This window comes from Falco punctatus, assembly GCF_963210335.1.
Source record: "Falco punctatus genome assembly, chromosome: 1".
In the NCBI taxonomy this organism is placed as follows: Eukaryota; Metazoa; Chordata; class Aves; order Falconiformes; family Falconidae; genus Falco; species Falco punctatus.
In genome coordinates, this window is record NC_137580.1 from 95,822,863 (window position 1) to 95,840,313 (window position 17,451).

General features: G+C 41.3%; 1 protein-coding gene across 2 annotated transcripts; it reads right to left on the reverse strand.

Annotated features, from left to right (window-relative positions):
• Positions 1-87: 87 nt before the first annotated feature.
• P2RX7 (purinergic receptor P2X 7) lies at positions 88-17,365 on the reverse strand. Of its 2 annotated transcripts, XM_080370198.1 has the most exons (13): positions 17,124-17,365; positions 15,397-15,529; positions 14,737-14,808; positions 13,812-13,884; positions 12,765-12,861; positions 9,105-9,185; positions 8,395-8,524; positions 7,303-7,427; positions 3,842-3,935; positions 3,315-3,380; positions 3,102-3,218; positions 2,407-2,502; positions 88-1,939 (listed from the first exon to the last, which is right to left on the reverse strand). In XM_080370198.1, the coding sequence occupies exons 1-13, from the start codon at positions 17,246-17,248 to the stop codon at positions 1,466-1,468; spliced, it is 1,683 nt and encodes a 560-aa protein (XP_080226324.1). In that variant the 5' UTR covers positions 17,249-17,365; the 3' UTR covers positions 88-1,465. The 2 variants fall into 2 exon arrangements, with proteins under 2 accessions (XP_080226324.1, XP_080226325.1); XM_080370199.1 differs by lacking the exon at positions 14,737-14,808.
• Between the last annotated feature and the right edge of the window lie 86 nt (positions 17,366-17,451).

Consider the following 17,451-nt stretch of genomic DNA (forward strand, 5'->3'; position numbering starts at 1 on the left):
ACATCATGGGAAGAGATGAAGCAAATGACAAACTGGCAGCAGGAATTTCAGACAGTACAAAACTATAAAGACACTTTGAGCCAGCGATAGATAAATCAAACACTCTATTTATTACAACCAGTCAAAACTGAAATCACCAAAAAAAAAGGGGAAAGGATAAGGAAGAACACCTATACAAATGTGAAAAGAGATTAAAATCAGAGTATTAAGTGAACATTCAGTGTAATTATTTCTAAACAGAGAGTCAGTTCATGTCTCAGAACAGGAATGCGTTAATGCCAACTGTAATATTTTTCTTCTCTAGATACATAAGATGCTGTAATATGAACGTTAATTAATGCATATTACAATTGAAAATACAAATATAGCTGACAGTAATGTATCTTAACATATATTTGGGAAATGGAAATGGCAAACTGCTGGGTTAGCTCAGAAAGTAGTGCAGAATATACATGTTACAATCCTTCTCACCTTCTTTCTACAAAAACAGAACATGCTGAGCATAACAAAAAGAAAGAACTGAAAAGGTGCTGGAGTGAGGGTAAATCTACCCTGAGTTTGCTGCTCCTTGGCTGTACTTTGGCCTTACGCATAGTAGCACAAAGCAACTCACAGTGTGCCAAGTTCCATAGGAGGAGGTATACGATGCAAGGCCTGTTTGAAGTGAAGAGCAAGCAGGAGGCCAAAGTCCAACATTACAGTTTCAATGAGTATGAATGAAATGCCTGAAAATATTACACAAAGACAGTAAAAGTACTTTTCATTGTAATTCCTAAGTTCAAGCTAAAAGGAGCAATACCAAGAGAACACCTGGGCTTTTCAGAAAATGCTTTGTCTGTGTCACAAGTAATCTAAAATGGGCCTGTTTAATCTGGATGGACCCTGAGGCCTTCAACAGTGAGTTATGAAACTACACATTCAGTGTTTCTTTCTAGAGCCTCTTGATCCAGGGCTGCAGAAAGGTGCCTCGGGGAAAATATGCTCAGGACCACATTTTCAAGTGCTATCTCTTTTGGACTTTCTTTGTTCAGGGGTCATGCTTTGAGATGACTCTTGGCTCCATCTTATTTTCAGAGTGTTGGTCATCTCCTGACTCAGCTGTGATTCTGGTATGTATCAGTGCAAAGACAGAAGACCTGGAAGCTCTTACTAAAATGTAGGCCTAAGAATTCATCCCACAGCCTACATTCCCGAACCACATGGGGTGACTTGCAGAATGAAGCAAAGGCAGAAGCAAGCACTTTAGCTCAAGGAATTTGTTCCTCTATGCTAAGCAGTAGACAACTGTGCCTCTCCAAAGACAGTATACAAGAATTCAGCTGTACTACAGAAGCTTTTGGTAAGTCACATGCTTTCTATTCTTTTTTTTTTTTTTTTTTTAATATATAAGAAAAGCTCTGTGAAAGAAAACAAAATTTAAATGCCCAAGGTGAGGCACAATGTGAGCTCAAGTTGTGCTACATTCTCATTCCATATTAAAACCAGTATAGTTGTGGACTGCTTTGGGATAAGTATCTCTGATTTTCCACCTGCAGCAGTTTGGGATGACAGCTCTGTCTTCTAGATCAAAACAGCTAAAATGCCAGTGGATGTATTGCTTATAAGCAAGGTGACGCAGCTTGTTGTTGATATCATCATCCATCAGGTCCATGAAGGGGTCTTTGTAGAGAAGGGCTTTCTTCAGGGTGTCACGGGACAGCACCAGCTGCCGAAATCCATAGGAGGTTGTGATGCACTGCCCTTTTTTCCTTCGGCAGCAGAGCTGCTCATGGTACGTTGGTGTTGGCCGGCATTTGCCACAGCAGCACCACTTTTGGCCATCTGGGGAAGAGGCCCTTTGTCTGAGAGGTTGCCCCAGCTCAGATTCTTCATTATCATGGTTCTCGTTGGACTCGCTGGTGTGCCAGCTGCCAGCATCACAGAATTTCACAGGGTGGCTCTGCAACAATTCCCAACATAAATTAAACAGCATTATCTTAATCCAACTGCAGGGAGAATTTACAACAGTGATCCTCACCACTGGCTTTTTCATTTGACACAGCACAATAGGGATAATGATGATAGATCAGCAGATCTGGAGGAGGATTGTCTTTCTGTGTTGCCAGCGCCCACCCTAGTGAAATCGAATCAACACCTCACAAGTTGTTTCAACACCAACGCACTCCCACTGGCATATACCCACCATGGGAAAGCAGCAATTTTTAGCTGACTCTAGAAAATACATCCTTTGGTCACAGGACCTATTAACTTGAAGCGGACAATGGGAATCTATTTTAGCCCCTCAGAATCTAATCTGGAAATATGGGCATGTGTGGGGATGGTGGAAACCCAGATCAGTTTGGAATGACATCCCTCAGCTCTCCCTTCCAAAGGGAGGATCCCAAAGGTTAAGTGTCTTGTCTTTACCTCAACAATACTGCCTTCAGCATGCTGCAAGCTTGTTTTCAGAGGCATCTTTATCAAGGTAACATGTGGCTCATCAATATAGGACACATACAGCACCTGTGCAGCAGAAGAAATGAGCATTATCAGCTGGAGATACTTGGAGAACTGGGGACAAACAAAGCATAGATCTGACCTCAGGGCTTGGGTTCTGTAACCTGTACTCCACTAACAATCCCCTGCAACTGCATGTTGCAAAGGCCTATATTTCCAGTATCTGGGCTAGCAAGGACATGTGGAAGTGCGGGGACAGAGGGAACAGGAAGAGATGGTATGGAACTAACTGTAGGAGTGTGGTTGTGCAGAGCCTTTAGGTACTCTACTCTTCACCCTTTAAAAATACATGTCTAAAATGCTGGGAGATTATTAGAGGCAGCCCAGAAAATTAACCGTTACTGTCTTGAAAAACAGGAAGAAGCAAGTGAAGTTGGCAGGGAAGAGCCTTTGAGCAATGCTCTCTTCATGGACAACCCTTTCATGACATCCTTGTGCTGTTTAGAGGGATCACTGTTCCCTGCAAGTTTCCCTGATAGAGCTGGTGTGACTTCTCCATGCCAAGGCAGTGTGTACAGCCCACTGCATTCATGCAGCGCATGCTGTGCACAGCTACATGGAAGCAGCATTTTTGTATCCATAGAGCAGCAATTTACATTCTTTACCTGTCTTGGATCCAGCATAGTCTCAAACTTTTTCCTGTTGAAAATTTTGTAGAATGATGATTTGCCAAAGTGGGAGTAACTACCTACCCAAAGAACAAATTCAATGGCCCATGCAACCTGCACATGAAAAAAAAAGCAAGTAGTGATTCCACATTCTTAATGAGACTGTATCTCTAGAACTGGTTTTGTTAACCCTAAAAATAAGTCTCTTACCAAACCAATGTAGGATATCATGGACCCAAGGTTCTTAATGAGTTCAATGGCATTAAATTTTCTACCCTTAAATAAAGCAGAAAAGAATAACTGTGAGGCAAGATCTGTAAACATTCATTCAACTTTATGGCTTTACTTTTTTTGTCTCTTCACAATGTATTGTTGCCTCTTTACAATTCAATCAATCCCAAAATTTCTTAGACCATCTAAGACGCTTTGCAGGGGAGAATAAACAACTTAAGAGGGAAACAGCAGTGACACACAGGGCTCATGACAGTAACATCATGCCATGATGTAGTTGTTACTGTCTCAGTCTTAAACAAAAATTCTGCCTCTCTCCCAGCCCTGCCATTTCATACTCAGCTTTGTTCTCCTATGCTGCTCAGTTCAGTTTAGATCTACTTATCTGACATGACTTCCATTCCAGAATGATGGACAGGAGAGAGGAGAAGGGTATATGGCAGAAGTGGGGCTGTGGAAATAGCAAACTTTCTTCTCCCTCCACAAGGAAAAAGAATTGCACTTACTGTGCCAAAGACAAGGACATCAAACCGTATTCCATAGACTTTGAAAAGAGTCCTCTGCTCCCTCCCGTCTGGTAGCTTGTAGTACCTTGCATATCTGCAAAAGAGTAAACGAAGATCTGTGCAGCTTCCCTGGGGGTTATAATGCCATGAGGCTGCAGAACACAAAAAGAGATGTAACTTCTTCTCCATTCTTCCTCCAGCTCTTTCAGCCTTCTGAAATGAAGGTGCTGAGGCTTGATGAACAGTATTTTGCTCAGCATCTGACCTAGCAGTCGACACTAAATTAATACATACATAGAGATTTAGACAAATCAAAAATCCAGCTAATGTCAAAGGAGTGTTTTGCTGTCTCAATTCAAATTGGAACTTGAAACTGCAGAAAGAAGTTCAATCACAGGTAAAGCAGACAGAAAACCCCAGCAAGTGTATGTGAAGAGCTGGCAACAAGCATGCCCTTGCTCTGAAGGCTTTCATATCATGTTATCCAAGACCAACTCGAACTCCTGAGTGCACTTCAGCGTGCTGGGTATCAATCATTTTCTATTCTTCGGCCAGTAGGGAGTGGTGAGAATTATATAAACATTTACTAACTTCCAATTTATTCTATCAAGAACATAACCTTCCTGAAGCACAGCCCACATCAGCTTATGGATCAATAAGCAGTCACAGAGCATGGAACAAAGATCTTTTTAAATCTGACAATGAAAAGCTGGCAGTACTGGCAAAATCATTACATTAAACTGAAAGACATACTAAACCACACAATAGTACTAATATCCAATCTCTGATAACAAGACCTGTATGTTTTCTGCCTCAGACATGCTGCCAGGACTTAAAGTGCTGTATTTTCTTGATTGGTTTACTTTACTGATCTCTGAATCCTGTCCTTCTTCATTTAGGTAAATAATTTGAATAGGAATTTGCTTAGCTGAAGAAACAGAAGGTCAGTTCCAGGGGTGGTGAATACTCACAGACCACTCTGTCATTGCTAATCGAAAAATTTTTTATAGCTGTTGCCTATTCAAGTACCAAAAGTGTAAACTGTTTAAGAGGGTAAGTCTGGCATAAATGTCATCATCTCAGCCCTCTGCTTTCAAGCATCTCTAGGTACTCATTCAGGTGACAGAGACATCTAAGAAAAATACATTTTCCTCCTTTCCTTTCTCTTTGGGTTCAGTCACTGCTACTCTGCTTTGCCATTTTGATGCTAACAAACCAGCCTAGAGCAAGCTTTTAGTCAATTCCACTCTCTCCTGCACATCCTACTGCAAGCTAAGTTTGGCAGGCTTTCAGAGTGCTTTCAATCAGAGTTCTCTAGATCATGCGATCATTTGCTTCCCATTCACCATGATCTGATTTGTATTCTCCGAAGGCAGTGAGTCACTCAGAAAAACAGATTATAATGTGTTCTGCTTTCTCCTTGCTAGCACAGACATGAAATGCTCTTTTTCCTGTGCTGAATGGTTCCACAGTCTGTGACCAAGACATGTTTTTATTGGCCAGTTCTTAGCCTCTGAAGCCTGCAGGTCAGTTAGGTTTTATCTGAACGTTTTCCTAACTCTTTCCAAGATCAAAGTTTTTCTCTAGCCCTCAGGGTAGAGGTTATTTCACATCTGCTCTTGATGGAGTAGAAGCCTTCTCTGTAACAGCTTTGTGGTCAGAGCTGACCTGTTAAGAGCTTTCTTGACCACTGGCTGCAGCTTTGCTCTCTTGCACCTCAAGTAGTTCTTTTCTTTTGGAAGGCTAAAGCCTGTTTCCATGTAAGTCTATCACAAAATTCCCTTTGGAACTGAGATGAAATCGATAGGGCTCCAGGCGGACAGAGGGTATAAGCTGTCCAGAGTAGCTTTCCTGACTTCCAGGACAGCTAGACTGCAGGGGAAGCAGCACTCTGTATGTGCCATGTTTCTTATGCTGTTTTCCCAAATGTTCACCTGTTATTGACCTTTATTAGCTTTAGGATGCTGGGCTGGATGGACCTTGGGTATCATAATATTTTACATTCTTACGACATGTCACTGATGTCAAGAAAGTTTTCCTGAAATATTAATTGTAGGATCGTTTCTAGCTCTCCCCCTCTTACTCACTTGGGTAGTTCTGCAGTCAGCAGCTCTGTTTATACAAGTTGGCATACACCTGCTCAACAGTGTGGCAGGGTTTGTGCATGCTCTTCACCAAAACATCCATGCTTGTTTTAAATAGTATTATGCTCAATCTATTCACTGCTCTTCAGCTTTCACTGCCTTTGCTTTTTAAATTGCTGCACTGAACTACTCTACTCCTCTTTTTTAAATTTGGAAACATTAGAGAATGACTTTTCTTTGCCAATAAACCCCTTGATTAACAGATACAGAGACAGGCCACCAGGATGCGATCTGGCATCATGCACACTCTCCCAGCAGCCTGTGTTCTCAGACCAGGCTCATTTCCTTCAGCAGAGATTTCAGTATAATCAGTATAAACGTGCTACAGACTGGCATTTTGATGCTTAAAAGGTAAAAATTTTGGGCAAACCCATTCTTGGCATTTTGACTCCAGCAGTTAATGTGACAGTAAACATGCTCAAAACCACTCCACTGCCGCCTTCTAAAAGCCTTCTCAGAAACTGCTTTACCTACAAAAGTATATTCAGCAGAAAGATTGGTGGCCTCAGCCTCACAGCACTGTCTTACTTTTTCCTTCTAATCTCCCCCACTTCTTGCTTGTGGTTACCAGGTCAGAGGGAACACCTATTTGTTCTGTCTTTGCACATCTCCAGCACAATGCAGCTTTGGAATATGCTGACAGCTCCTAGACAATTATGGCACTCATGTTAGCATCACAAATGTATGAAAACCTATAATGTAATAATAATCATGCTGTGAGTCAAAAAAAGGAATGTTGTTACACAAGAGTTTTGACCGAGATCTGAGGGACAACTTTAAATATGCTGATAAGCATTTGATAAATGCTTTGTGTAACTATTTAGAACTGGAGTCACCTCAAGGTTTTTTGTCAAAATTTCTCATAAATCTATATGCACACAGAACCACAGCTCTAATTTGCTTTTGAATAAATCTTGATTCAGTGAACTGTGGGGTTACTCAGATGGAAGAAAAACACTTTCTTATTTTATTTGTGTTAATTGCCTTGGGAAACTCACAAGTTTAGGTAGTTTCAAGCCTCAGTTGCCATATGGTGAAACCTGCCCAAACTATTCTGTGTGTTAGCTCCTGGAATACTTGTTGGAAATTTCTAGGCCTTTCAACACAGAAATAAAATCTCCTGCAATATAAACATGCTCACTTAGAAGATGACTGTGATGATACATCTATACAACTGCAGTAACACAGGTTAAGGACGTGACAGTGAAGAAGGAGAATCAAATGCCTTGTCATTCCAAGTCACCATTCTTCACACCTCATCACATCTTTGCTTCAACCCAGAAAACATTCTACTTGCTTCATATAACATTGTTTTACCTGAAGTGCAATCCAGGAGTAGTTTTTCTGTCATCCAGGCGGTAAAACCCATACTTTGGACGGCAGTTGTAAAACCATCTGTCCAAGTTACAGTCCCAGTTAATCTCAATGGCAATGATTCCTCCCTAGAAACAGACACAGTAAGCTTAGGGACTAGTGCTGTGATTGCTGCCTGGGCTAGAATGCTGTTAAAGTCAGCGGAGATTTGAGGGATGCCGTTGGCAGGGGCACACCTCTATAGACATGCTAACTCATAAGCAACGTTTGCCAATCGAGCAGTCTTCCGTTGAAGTGACTTCATCACGTGAGCTAGAAGCTACCATTCATTCAGGCCTTTCCTAACTTCTGTCTATTTCTCTTCCTCTTAGTAGCACAAGTGTGGATGTAGCTGATACACTGTGACAGTCATTTTGTTGCCTTAAACTACCTATAGGCTCAAACAAAATGCCTGAGTGCAAGCCTAAGTTTTGTCAGCACCAAGTCCAAATGTTTCATCTTGTATGCACTGTGCCAGGCTGAGAATCCATAAACGTGGCTTGGTGGTCATTCTAGGCAGGACGCTTTGCCTCTGCTTCTGTTCTACCCATCTGTCAATATTGACTTTCTAGAGGTATGGCTGGGTACTGCACTAAGGGCATTTTGCTTGATACCCTAAAGAACAGAGTGAAGATGTAACAGCAAAAATAAATGCTTTTTGACTCTGAATGTAAGCTGCCATATGTGTCAGTCTGACTTCTGGATGATTTCCCCAGCAATATGATTAAGGATCTGCTTCAGTAGAATCAAAAGATGACCACAAGCAACAGCCTTGTATAGGAACTATTCAAATACACTGTGCTTTGTAAAAGGGCCTCTACAAGCTACAATATTAACAGAATACCATCCACTCTGTCAACAATAATATCAACTATGTCAACATCCTGTGAGATGTTAAACACATTTAAATCTTGAAAGCTGGGGTTACTTTGCTTCTCACACAGCCAGTTTCTAAACCTAGAACAATTTCATTATATGACAGACAGCAAAACATGCAGGAAAAGAATCGAGAAAATGTTTTAACACCGAGTGTGAAAAAAAAGTGGTAGCACATACCTTCACTGCCACCTCGGAAAAATTCTCTTTGGCTTCCTGAAGGATATCTCCCAGACGGAAAACTGGACAGAAGGGGGAAGTTATCTTGTTGTATGTGCAGGAAGTATTTACATTTGGTGGAAAATTTAGTCTGTGAAGAATATACACACAACTGTTTGAATTTATAAACAAGCTGGAGCAGCTACAGGTACAAGTAAGGGACTTCACACCTACTAGAACCTGTGTTAAATGTACTCAGTTTGTAAGTAAAGGAGCTTTTGGTTTTGTAGCTACCAGATCTATATAACCCTAACTGGGATCTGGGTACCAAGATGAATTCTTTACTTTTTGGATATTATCACCAGCAAAATCTTATCTGTGAAAATGAAACATTTTCACCTTGTAATTTGTATCACACATCTGTTGTGCTACACTTCAGTGATTTTACCCTAACATAAACCAGTATATCTGAATGAACAATTCTGTTGTCCAGTGCATGAGACAAAGAGAGTTATGCTGGGAGGTTCTGTTCGCAAGCTCTCCTTATTTCTCTTGGTTCCTGAAGGATTAATAGGGCTAAAGAATTACAGAAACTTGATACTTGTCACTCAGGTAGACACATACCTGAATGCATAGCCTTTTTGAGTAAAGAAGGTGCCAATTTATATAATCTTTCTTTCAGAGCACAACTACTCAGTCTTTAGAAAGCATTGAGGAATGGTTGCACTTACGTGTTGTAATCAAATTTTGGGAAGTGAATGTTGTTCTTTATTAGCACAGTGAAGTCTTCAGAACTCCTCAGAACAGCAGGCCTAAAAAAGGAACATCAAATTAACTATCTTCTTTTACTTAAATACATCACTTATGCTACTTTACTATTACCTGGAAAGCTGTCAGTAGGAGGAATATGTTGCTAAGAATAACAGATTGAAATGCAAGGAGTGAGGTGGCTCAGGGGATCAAGAAAGATATAGGTGGCTTTCTTAATTTTAGGTATAAATTTTTATTGCATTTGTTTGTGTGGGTCAAGCCTAACTGGCATCTCTACATGCAGCTGAAATATGACCTCAAGAGACTTCTCCTATAAACCTTGCTATAGAACAGCAATAGGAAATTAAGTATTTGACAGGTGATGATTTATGCACAATGAATTGGCAGTTTCATTGCTGGTCCCCACAGGCAGCTGGCCATTTACACCAGAGCTGCACAGCTAGTAAGAGTATAAGAATGAACCATGCACTCAATCCTAGAGGATATCGTTGGAAGTTGAGTGTCAATCACATCACCAAAGGTTGTCTTGCCTTCCTAGAAGATACTGGTTTGAGGAACTCCCCTGTAGTGGTTTGTGTCACTAAATGTGTAGGTGGAATGCAAAGATAATGGAGAACTGGCCGCCAGTCTGACCTTTCCTCAAAAAAGTGGTTTCTCTGAAGCTGATGTGGCAGGAAAGAAGGAATTTTCCACAAATTGCCAGCTGGGTAACCTTGGCCTAGACTGTGTCAGACAACCTCTGCTACAATCCAGGACTTGCCAGGGCTATAGGAAAGTAAGAGATATAATTTTTAGCATTGTCTGTCTAGCATAGGGACTATGCTGAATTAGAATATTGGTGATGTTCTATTTTCAGAATGAGCCAGGATTATTTTAATTTTCATCAAGACAGCCATTCCAAGGGGGAAACCCAGTCTTCAAAGCAGTCAGCCACATAAAGGACAGTGCAGTGCTTCTAAGCAGGGAGTATTTTTCCTGTCATTGTATTTAGAAGTAATGCAGCTGCATTGGAGATCTGTGATGACAAGAAGCACATTAGTTGGATGACATGCAGCTTCCAAGAGGGACTTCACAGAATCACAGAATGGTCAGTGTGAGAAGGGACCTCTGGAGATTGTCTAGTCCAGGGGTCCTCAAACTACTGCCCGTGGGCCGGATACAGCCCCCCAGGGTCCTCAGTCCGGCCCCCTGTATTTACAGAACCCCCCCGCCCCCCCCCCCCCCCCCGCAGGTTGAGGGGGGAAACCAAGCAGCCGCAGATGACTGCCTGCCACTTCATCTGCGTGTCAGCCCCCTGCTTAAAAAGTTTGAGGACCCCTGGTCTAGTCCAACCCCCTGCTAAATCTGCTAAAGCATGTTCTCCTAGAGCAGGTTGCACAGAATCGCATCCAGGCAGGTTTTGAATGTCTCTAGAGGAGGCTCTACAGCCTCTCTGGGCAGTCTGTTCCAGTGCTCTGTCACCCTCAAGATAAAGAAGTTTTTCTTCATATTCAGATAGAACTTCTGTGTTTCAGTTTGTGCCTGCTGCCCCTTGTCCTGTTGCTGGGCACTGCTGAAGAGTCTGGTCCCATCCAGACTTCTCATGAGTGTCTTCTAAACCGAGTCAATGAATGAGACTTGACTGCAAACCAAATTAACATTTGTGGATGATAGCTGGACATGAAAGTCACTGATGAGTTTCAGTGTATAATAGTCAAGACATTAATAATATATGTTCATTTTTAAAGAACTAAAAATGAATGAACTTATAATGTGAGAAATCTCCATAATTCACCCACTGGGAAGCATCCGGAATCTGGTCCAAAGCTATTCTGAAAAAGGTCTGTAAACACCTGTCCTTCAGCCAGCTAATCTGACAGCCATGCCCTGCCTCAGGCAGAAATGAACAATCAAAAATAAAAGAATCTCCTTGCCAACATGCAACGGCTTTGTTCAGCTCCTGCCATAACTAACGGGAAGGAAAAGGAGGCCTCCAGTATAGTTCATGAAACTTACTTTTCAAAGTAATTTGGACAATAAAGACAATCATGGGTGTAACCAAAGCCCAACATTGCTACCACAGTATCTCAACCAGATGGCAAAGCTTCCTGGGCTGTGACCTTGGGTTTATGTATTGTTCTGGTAGAAAATAAACACTGAGCTTTGCTTTTTAGTGATTCCTCATTTTTTCCTTGCCAATGGAACCTGTGAAGGAACTTTATACATCAGAGGTTTGGATCAAACTTCTCATCTGTTATTTTTGGTCCCTGGTAGTGACCGACTACTGGCACTGTAGAGGAAGGTTAGGAAACAAGACAGAATGTGTCAACTGAGCGATGTAATTAAAAGCAAAATTCCCTCTGTAACATACGCAGCAGTGAGCCTACGCGGTGTGACATTTAAAAATGACTGGCAGTCACTGAAATTTTATAAAAAAACTCTAGGATTTTATTAACCCAGGAAGCTCATGCATATCTTTCCCGGATGCTGTATGAACAGTTACAGCCTTCCTGTTGTTGGAGGACAAAGCCTTTTTCAGATCACAACTCTGTCTGCAGGGGAAGGGAATGGAAATTCCTTTAGAAGAGCTGAAAAAAACTCAGCAGAAGGACCTGTAGGAGGCATTGTGGGCTCTGGAGGGGACCTGGCAGTGGAAAAACTGCTCAGTCTGCAGAAAACCCCAAATTAGGGCAATATATGGGATATACACATAGAATCGTGCTTTCATCTTTTAAAAGCAATGAGTTAATAAAGGTGATAATTGATCCAGTTTCTTACAGATGTATTTCAAAGGTGGTTGAGAGGAGCTAAAATTGCTTATCATTTGCTCTCTTAGAGTATGATTTCCATCATTTCAGTTGAAATAAAGTTTTTTTCATATTTTTTTTCATGCTCTGGCTGATAGAAAGATAACATTCTTATCTTGGAACACTACAGCCATGGGCTTACAAAAAAAAGATGGCTATGAGGCCCTTCCATCCTACTCTCCAGGCCACAGCAGCATTGTTCTGTGGAGTCATTTTCCTAGGATTGCCTTCAGCTCACTATTGCAGATTGCCAGCACTGAGTTTGTCATCATCTGCCTAGAGAGGATGGGAGAGACTGTTCTTCAGTCTGAGGTGGATCCCCACACACTAGCCTGCAGCAGAATGTACAGATAACCAATCTGCCCCTACTGTTCTGGGAGGTGGAAGCAACCTCACTGTGATAAATGAACCCACGAGGAACTTCTACACCATAGAGCCCTAAGCCTTGCAGAAGAAACCCCCAAGTTAAAAAACTTTTTATTTCTGTCTCTGATTAAACCTATCTTACATTGATACATTTTCCTTGACATTTGAATTAATGAGCCAAATGCCTCTAGTAAACTGAAGATGAGCCTGTGACATCTAAAACTGTTTCTATGGCAGCTGCATGATGATACAGACTGGAGGCTATGATTTCACGGCAGAATTATACACCAGGACAGATTGTTAGATGTAAGTTATTTAGACATTATAATAAGTGTTAGCAGTATGGCTACAAAGAAGATACGAGACCTACATGTGCCTAGGCAAAGGGATTACCCTAAAATTTCATTACTTTGTCAAATTAAATTCTTCTTTTGATATCAAAAAAATGGAGATATCTCTTTCACTTACTTAGGGGGGCTTTCCATGGATTCCACAGGGCACCATGCCCTGACCTCACAGGTTTTAGTAGTTGCATTGTAATTCACACATCTTCCTGTTTTAATCCCTGTAAAGAAATAAGCTCTACTCAGCAAAGACAAGAGTTTTTTGCCAGTTAGAGACAGTTTCAACATATCAGTGGATTCCTCCTCAAATATAAGATAGGGAGCTTGACATTTCAGATTGTTGCAGCTTTCTATAGGAGGAAGCTGTAGGACGAACTACCCAAACCACAGTCCTGCTACACCTCATCAATCCTTATTTAGCCATTTTCTTGGGTCAGTAGTGCTTGTCATTGTTTTGGCTGAGGGTGAAGTAATTTTCTACACAGTTTTATATAAAGTTACATATCTGAGTCTTGGGATAAATTGAGAAACCAACTGTTTCAGTCAGAAGTTTAATTCAGCAACATGAGCAAATTAAACAAGGACATAAAAGTGGTCAGAAAACCTTAATTCTTTCTGCATTCCTAGAAAGTCAGTATTTTCTGTGAGTGTCTAGTCTTTATCAGGGTAAGTGCTAATCCAGCCAGCAGCCCAAATTCAGGGAATCTCAGTACTACAAAGAATTCACATAGCCGATGAAAACAGTATGATGCCTTCTGGACAACTGGTCCCAACACAGGACACAAGTCCCCTGACTTATTCTGAGAACTACCTAATCATCATAGGGGTGTTACAGATCCTTCAAACAGATCCTTCAATCACTCCATTTGCTAAGCAGTCATGGACTTCAGTGGGAGTGACTGTGAGATTGGCCCTCATTCACACCAGTCTATACTCTTCTTCACATCTCCCCTTCCTCTGCTCCCTCTCACTGTTTCTCCTTTTAGTAAGGGAACACACAAACTGATAAGAACTCAATTTTGTGGTTTGGAAAATATGTTCTCAGATATTTCTTAGGGTTCTGTACTGCAGTTCTCCCGGTTGGATCTTGCACATGCTGCACTGGTCAAAAATGCAGTAGAAGATAGGACACAAAAAGAAGTATTTCAATCTGAAAATGCCGTTTACATACCATGACTGTGGATATCTACACTCCCTTTTTCACAGGACTTGTCTGAAGAGCAGATAGCTTTGACAAAGGGATACTGGAAAAAAAATTACATAAAAGAGCAATACAAATATCTCCCTCTCCACACCTAGGTACAAAGCCTTACTCAGCTTCAATGTATAACTATCAAATAATAAGAGAAAATAACAATGCAGAACCGGTATAACCCTTACTAATTATCTGGCTTGTAGGAGACAAAGGCTCAGCTACCTGCAAAAACAACAAAAAATCCCTTTCCATGCTTACAATAAAATTTTCCTTTATTATTTATATCTTTTCCCATTTTTTACACTCTCTCCTATGCTATTAAGCACGATAAATTCTATATTGGAGTTTTAAATTCTTTGTTTACTAACAGTCCCATATAGTTTTGCCAGTGAAAGTCAACTTGTATTCAGGAACTACTCTGCAAGGTCCCACTTCTAGGCCAGCCAAATGAAGAGGAGAGCTGCAGCTGACAACCAGGTTTGATCTACAGAAAGGAAGGAAGGGGACATGTAGGAATGAGCAACAGTAGTAGTAAAAGCACCAGATTAGCAGAGAAGCTGATAGAAATTCTGTAGCTCCATCATTCCTTCAGGTTTTCTTCGAGAGCAGCAGCAATACCAGAGAAGCTGGACAGCAATCACTGGCCTGAATGTCATCACCTTCTGAAAGTGATGCAGATAGGTTTGGCTGCAAGGTCATTGGTGAGAGGCGAAGTCACAACTGCCAGCAGACTCCCCAAGAAAGAAAAGGAGCAATTAAATGAGATCTTGCGTGTTAGCTGCTTAGATACAGGCATAGAGAGCAACAGTATTTGCTTGTACTGGACTGCTCCAAGGACAGTCCCCTCTTACATCAGCATGTGTTCCATGCATCATAAGTGTAAATCACAAAATATATTTACCTCAGGGCAGGTATGCTCAATCTGATTCTCTGTTGTAATGATGTTGGTCATCACAAAAAAAGAGTTTACCCCCTACATGGAGGAAAGGACATGAACCTGACTGAAATTTCACATACTTGATTCAGAAATCAGTTATTTCAGAATATCACCTGAAAGGACAACAAGGCTGTTCCTGCTCTATCTTCCCCTGATAGACATCCAGATTTTACCCGGCTCAAACAGGAAAAGTAGGGACGTCTTCTGGGAAGGAATGAGCAGCCAGAGGCAGGAAGGTGCTGATTATTTTTCTTTTTAACTGGCATCACAACCAAGAAAGATATACTAGCATTAACTGGTAATAACACTGCTGTGTTTAGTACAGCTATACCGGAGTGAATCTGTCCCTAGGTTTGCTAGTACCAAAATAATAAATTGATTATGTAAAAATTATGTAACAAATAGAACCACAGAAATTTCATAAGACATGACATTCCACACCACACACACACCACACACACACACCCCCCTTATATTAAAGGAGGAAGGGAAGATTTGGCTTTAAGCATTGCTATCTCCAATGTAATTACATTGAATGGCAGGATACAGACATGTCATGTCAGGAAAGCAACCAGATGGATCAATGGAAGCTGAACACAGGACTGACATTAAATTAAGACTTGCCTGCACTGGTATAGCGTATTCTGCTGTATCCCAGATCCTGTTGTTTGTGTAAGCCACTCCCTTCACACTAGTGCGAACTGAGCTGTTAATTTCATCCGTCTCCTGATAGAGTCTGTGAATGAAGACTATACAACTGGCCAGATAAAACAGAAAGGACAAATAAGCCCATAAGAATAAAATGGGTCAGCTTGTTTGTATCGCCCTTGGACAAAATGCACTGCAAGATAAAAGTCAGACGGACATTTTTAAGTAATGGAGAGCCTTTTTAGTGTGAGGCACATGCACGGCTGGACCAAAGTCTGCCTTGTTTTCACTTTTGCAACTTCTAGCTTTGTCAGAAATGAATTGATATATGCATGAAGAAAATTTCTATTTTCCATCCTAAATTATACAGACTACATGAGGTGACATCCTGGCCCTTCAGATGCCATTTGTGAAACACCAATTAACCACAACAGGACTTGATGTCATACAAAAACTTTTACCCATGCTGCATTGCTGTGTACCTAGACTCTGACTTTTTCTGTCCCAAATGGTAGTGTCCTCTCTATGTTTGTTTTTTACAAGAGCTTAGAATACTTCATCTTATCTTTCCAGAGTGACTACCTTTTGTGCCTTAGGCTGATTACTATGAAAACCTTGACCTAATGGTTTCACTTTCTCATGCATTGAGTGTGTTAACAAAAGGCGGAAGGATGCCTCAAATGTTTTTAAGCTGACAGGAAAGTCATCTAGCTCATTTAACTCATAAAAACACCATCAACTTTGAAAAACCATGTTCAGAAGATACTTTCTACACAACACAAAACTGATATAAAAGGTTTGCTTTGGAAAACAAGCCACAAGAGCTAGCACCATTTCAATATAACAACAAACTGTTCTGGAGGAGGATAAAACAGTACCTGAAGAACAGAAATATAAAGCAACTGATCAGTGATCCTTTATTAGTATGGTCTATTATAACAGCATTTCTGCCTTTTCCAGGAGAACAGTGCTTTGGGATAACCACATTGTTGGAAACTGGCAGTGGGAACCCAGCTCTGAGCACTAGTAGGTGGGTATGGTACCTTAGTAAGGCAACTTGAATTTCCTGCAGACCTGATTCTTTGTGAGATTGGGATCAGTGTGCTCAATGTCCTGGCTTGCAGCCCTCCCACGAGAATAAAACCAACTTCATGAACTTCAGCAGACTTTGTTCAGCAAACACTTATCACTGAGAACAGCCCTAGTTTGGCAGCAAAGAGGAAAATCTGCCCTTTAGAGGCAATCAGTTATTGTATATTCCTAAAACATCTTATTGTTCTTGAAATCTGCTGCAAAGGGTGACTCACTATTTCATCTGACCCTGAATAGGAGACTCTACAGAGCAGGCTCTAATCTCAGAAACAGTGGTGTAAATCTAAGATTATTCAGTGGAGTTATTTGGATTTTTCAGACAAGAAACAAAACCAGACAGCATGGCAAAAAACAAAACTGACAGTGGATTTTAGAGGCAGCTTAGTTAACTATGTCCAAGCAACCCACCCTGTTAAATAAAAATCCATGCTACACTCCCACCACAAAGTTCCCACACCACCTGTCTCCCAAGAATGGTCTACCACCAGATTAATGACCTTGTTTGCTGCCACAAAACTCGAAGTGCTGAAAGCTACATTGTAACCAGGCAACCACTAATACAAGAAACGCTTCCTCGGGTACAACACAGCATCCTTTCACCATCCACTTACCAAATAGACAGAGCAAGAGTTGCATAGAAGGCAATCTGCACACATCCGCATACAGGACTCTGGATGCGTACGTATTTTGGAGAGCTGTACTGACTCACAGAGTCCAGGCAGCCCTGTACATCCATTGCTAGTACTTCCCGTGAGGCGCTGGCTTTTGAAAAAAACGCAGCTGCCTAGTGCTGTCTCCTTCCACCCCTACGTCCTTCCCAGGCCACTCCACTTAAAGGCACAGTCAGGAACATGTATGAAATGGTACCACAGGCCATTTAAAGAATGGCGGTTGATGGAATGAGGAACTACCTGAAGAGCCACGTCCTTTGGTTTATTC

What these genes read in the sequence shown, in the direction of transcription:
- P2RX7 (XM_080370198.1), bottom strand. Translation starts at nt 17,248, where the DNA reads ATGGATGTACAGGGCTGCCTGGACTCTGTGAGTCAGTACAGCTCTCCA. An exon ending in AATACGCTATACCAGTGCAG is followed by an intron (nt 14,809 to 15,396) that starts GCAAGTCTTAAT and finishes TCCTCCATGTAG; the next exon opens with GGGGTAAACTCTTTTTTTGT. An exon ending in CTGAAGGCAGTATTGTTGAG is followed by an intron (nt 1,940 to 2,406) that starts GTAAAGACAAGA and finishes GAATTGTTGCAG; the next exon opens with AGCCACCCTGTGAAATTCTG.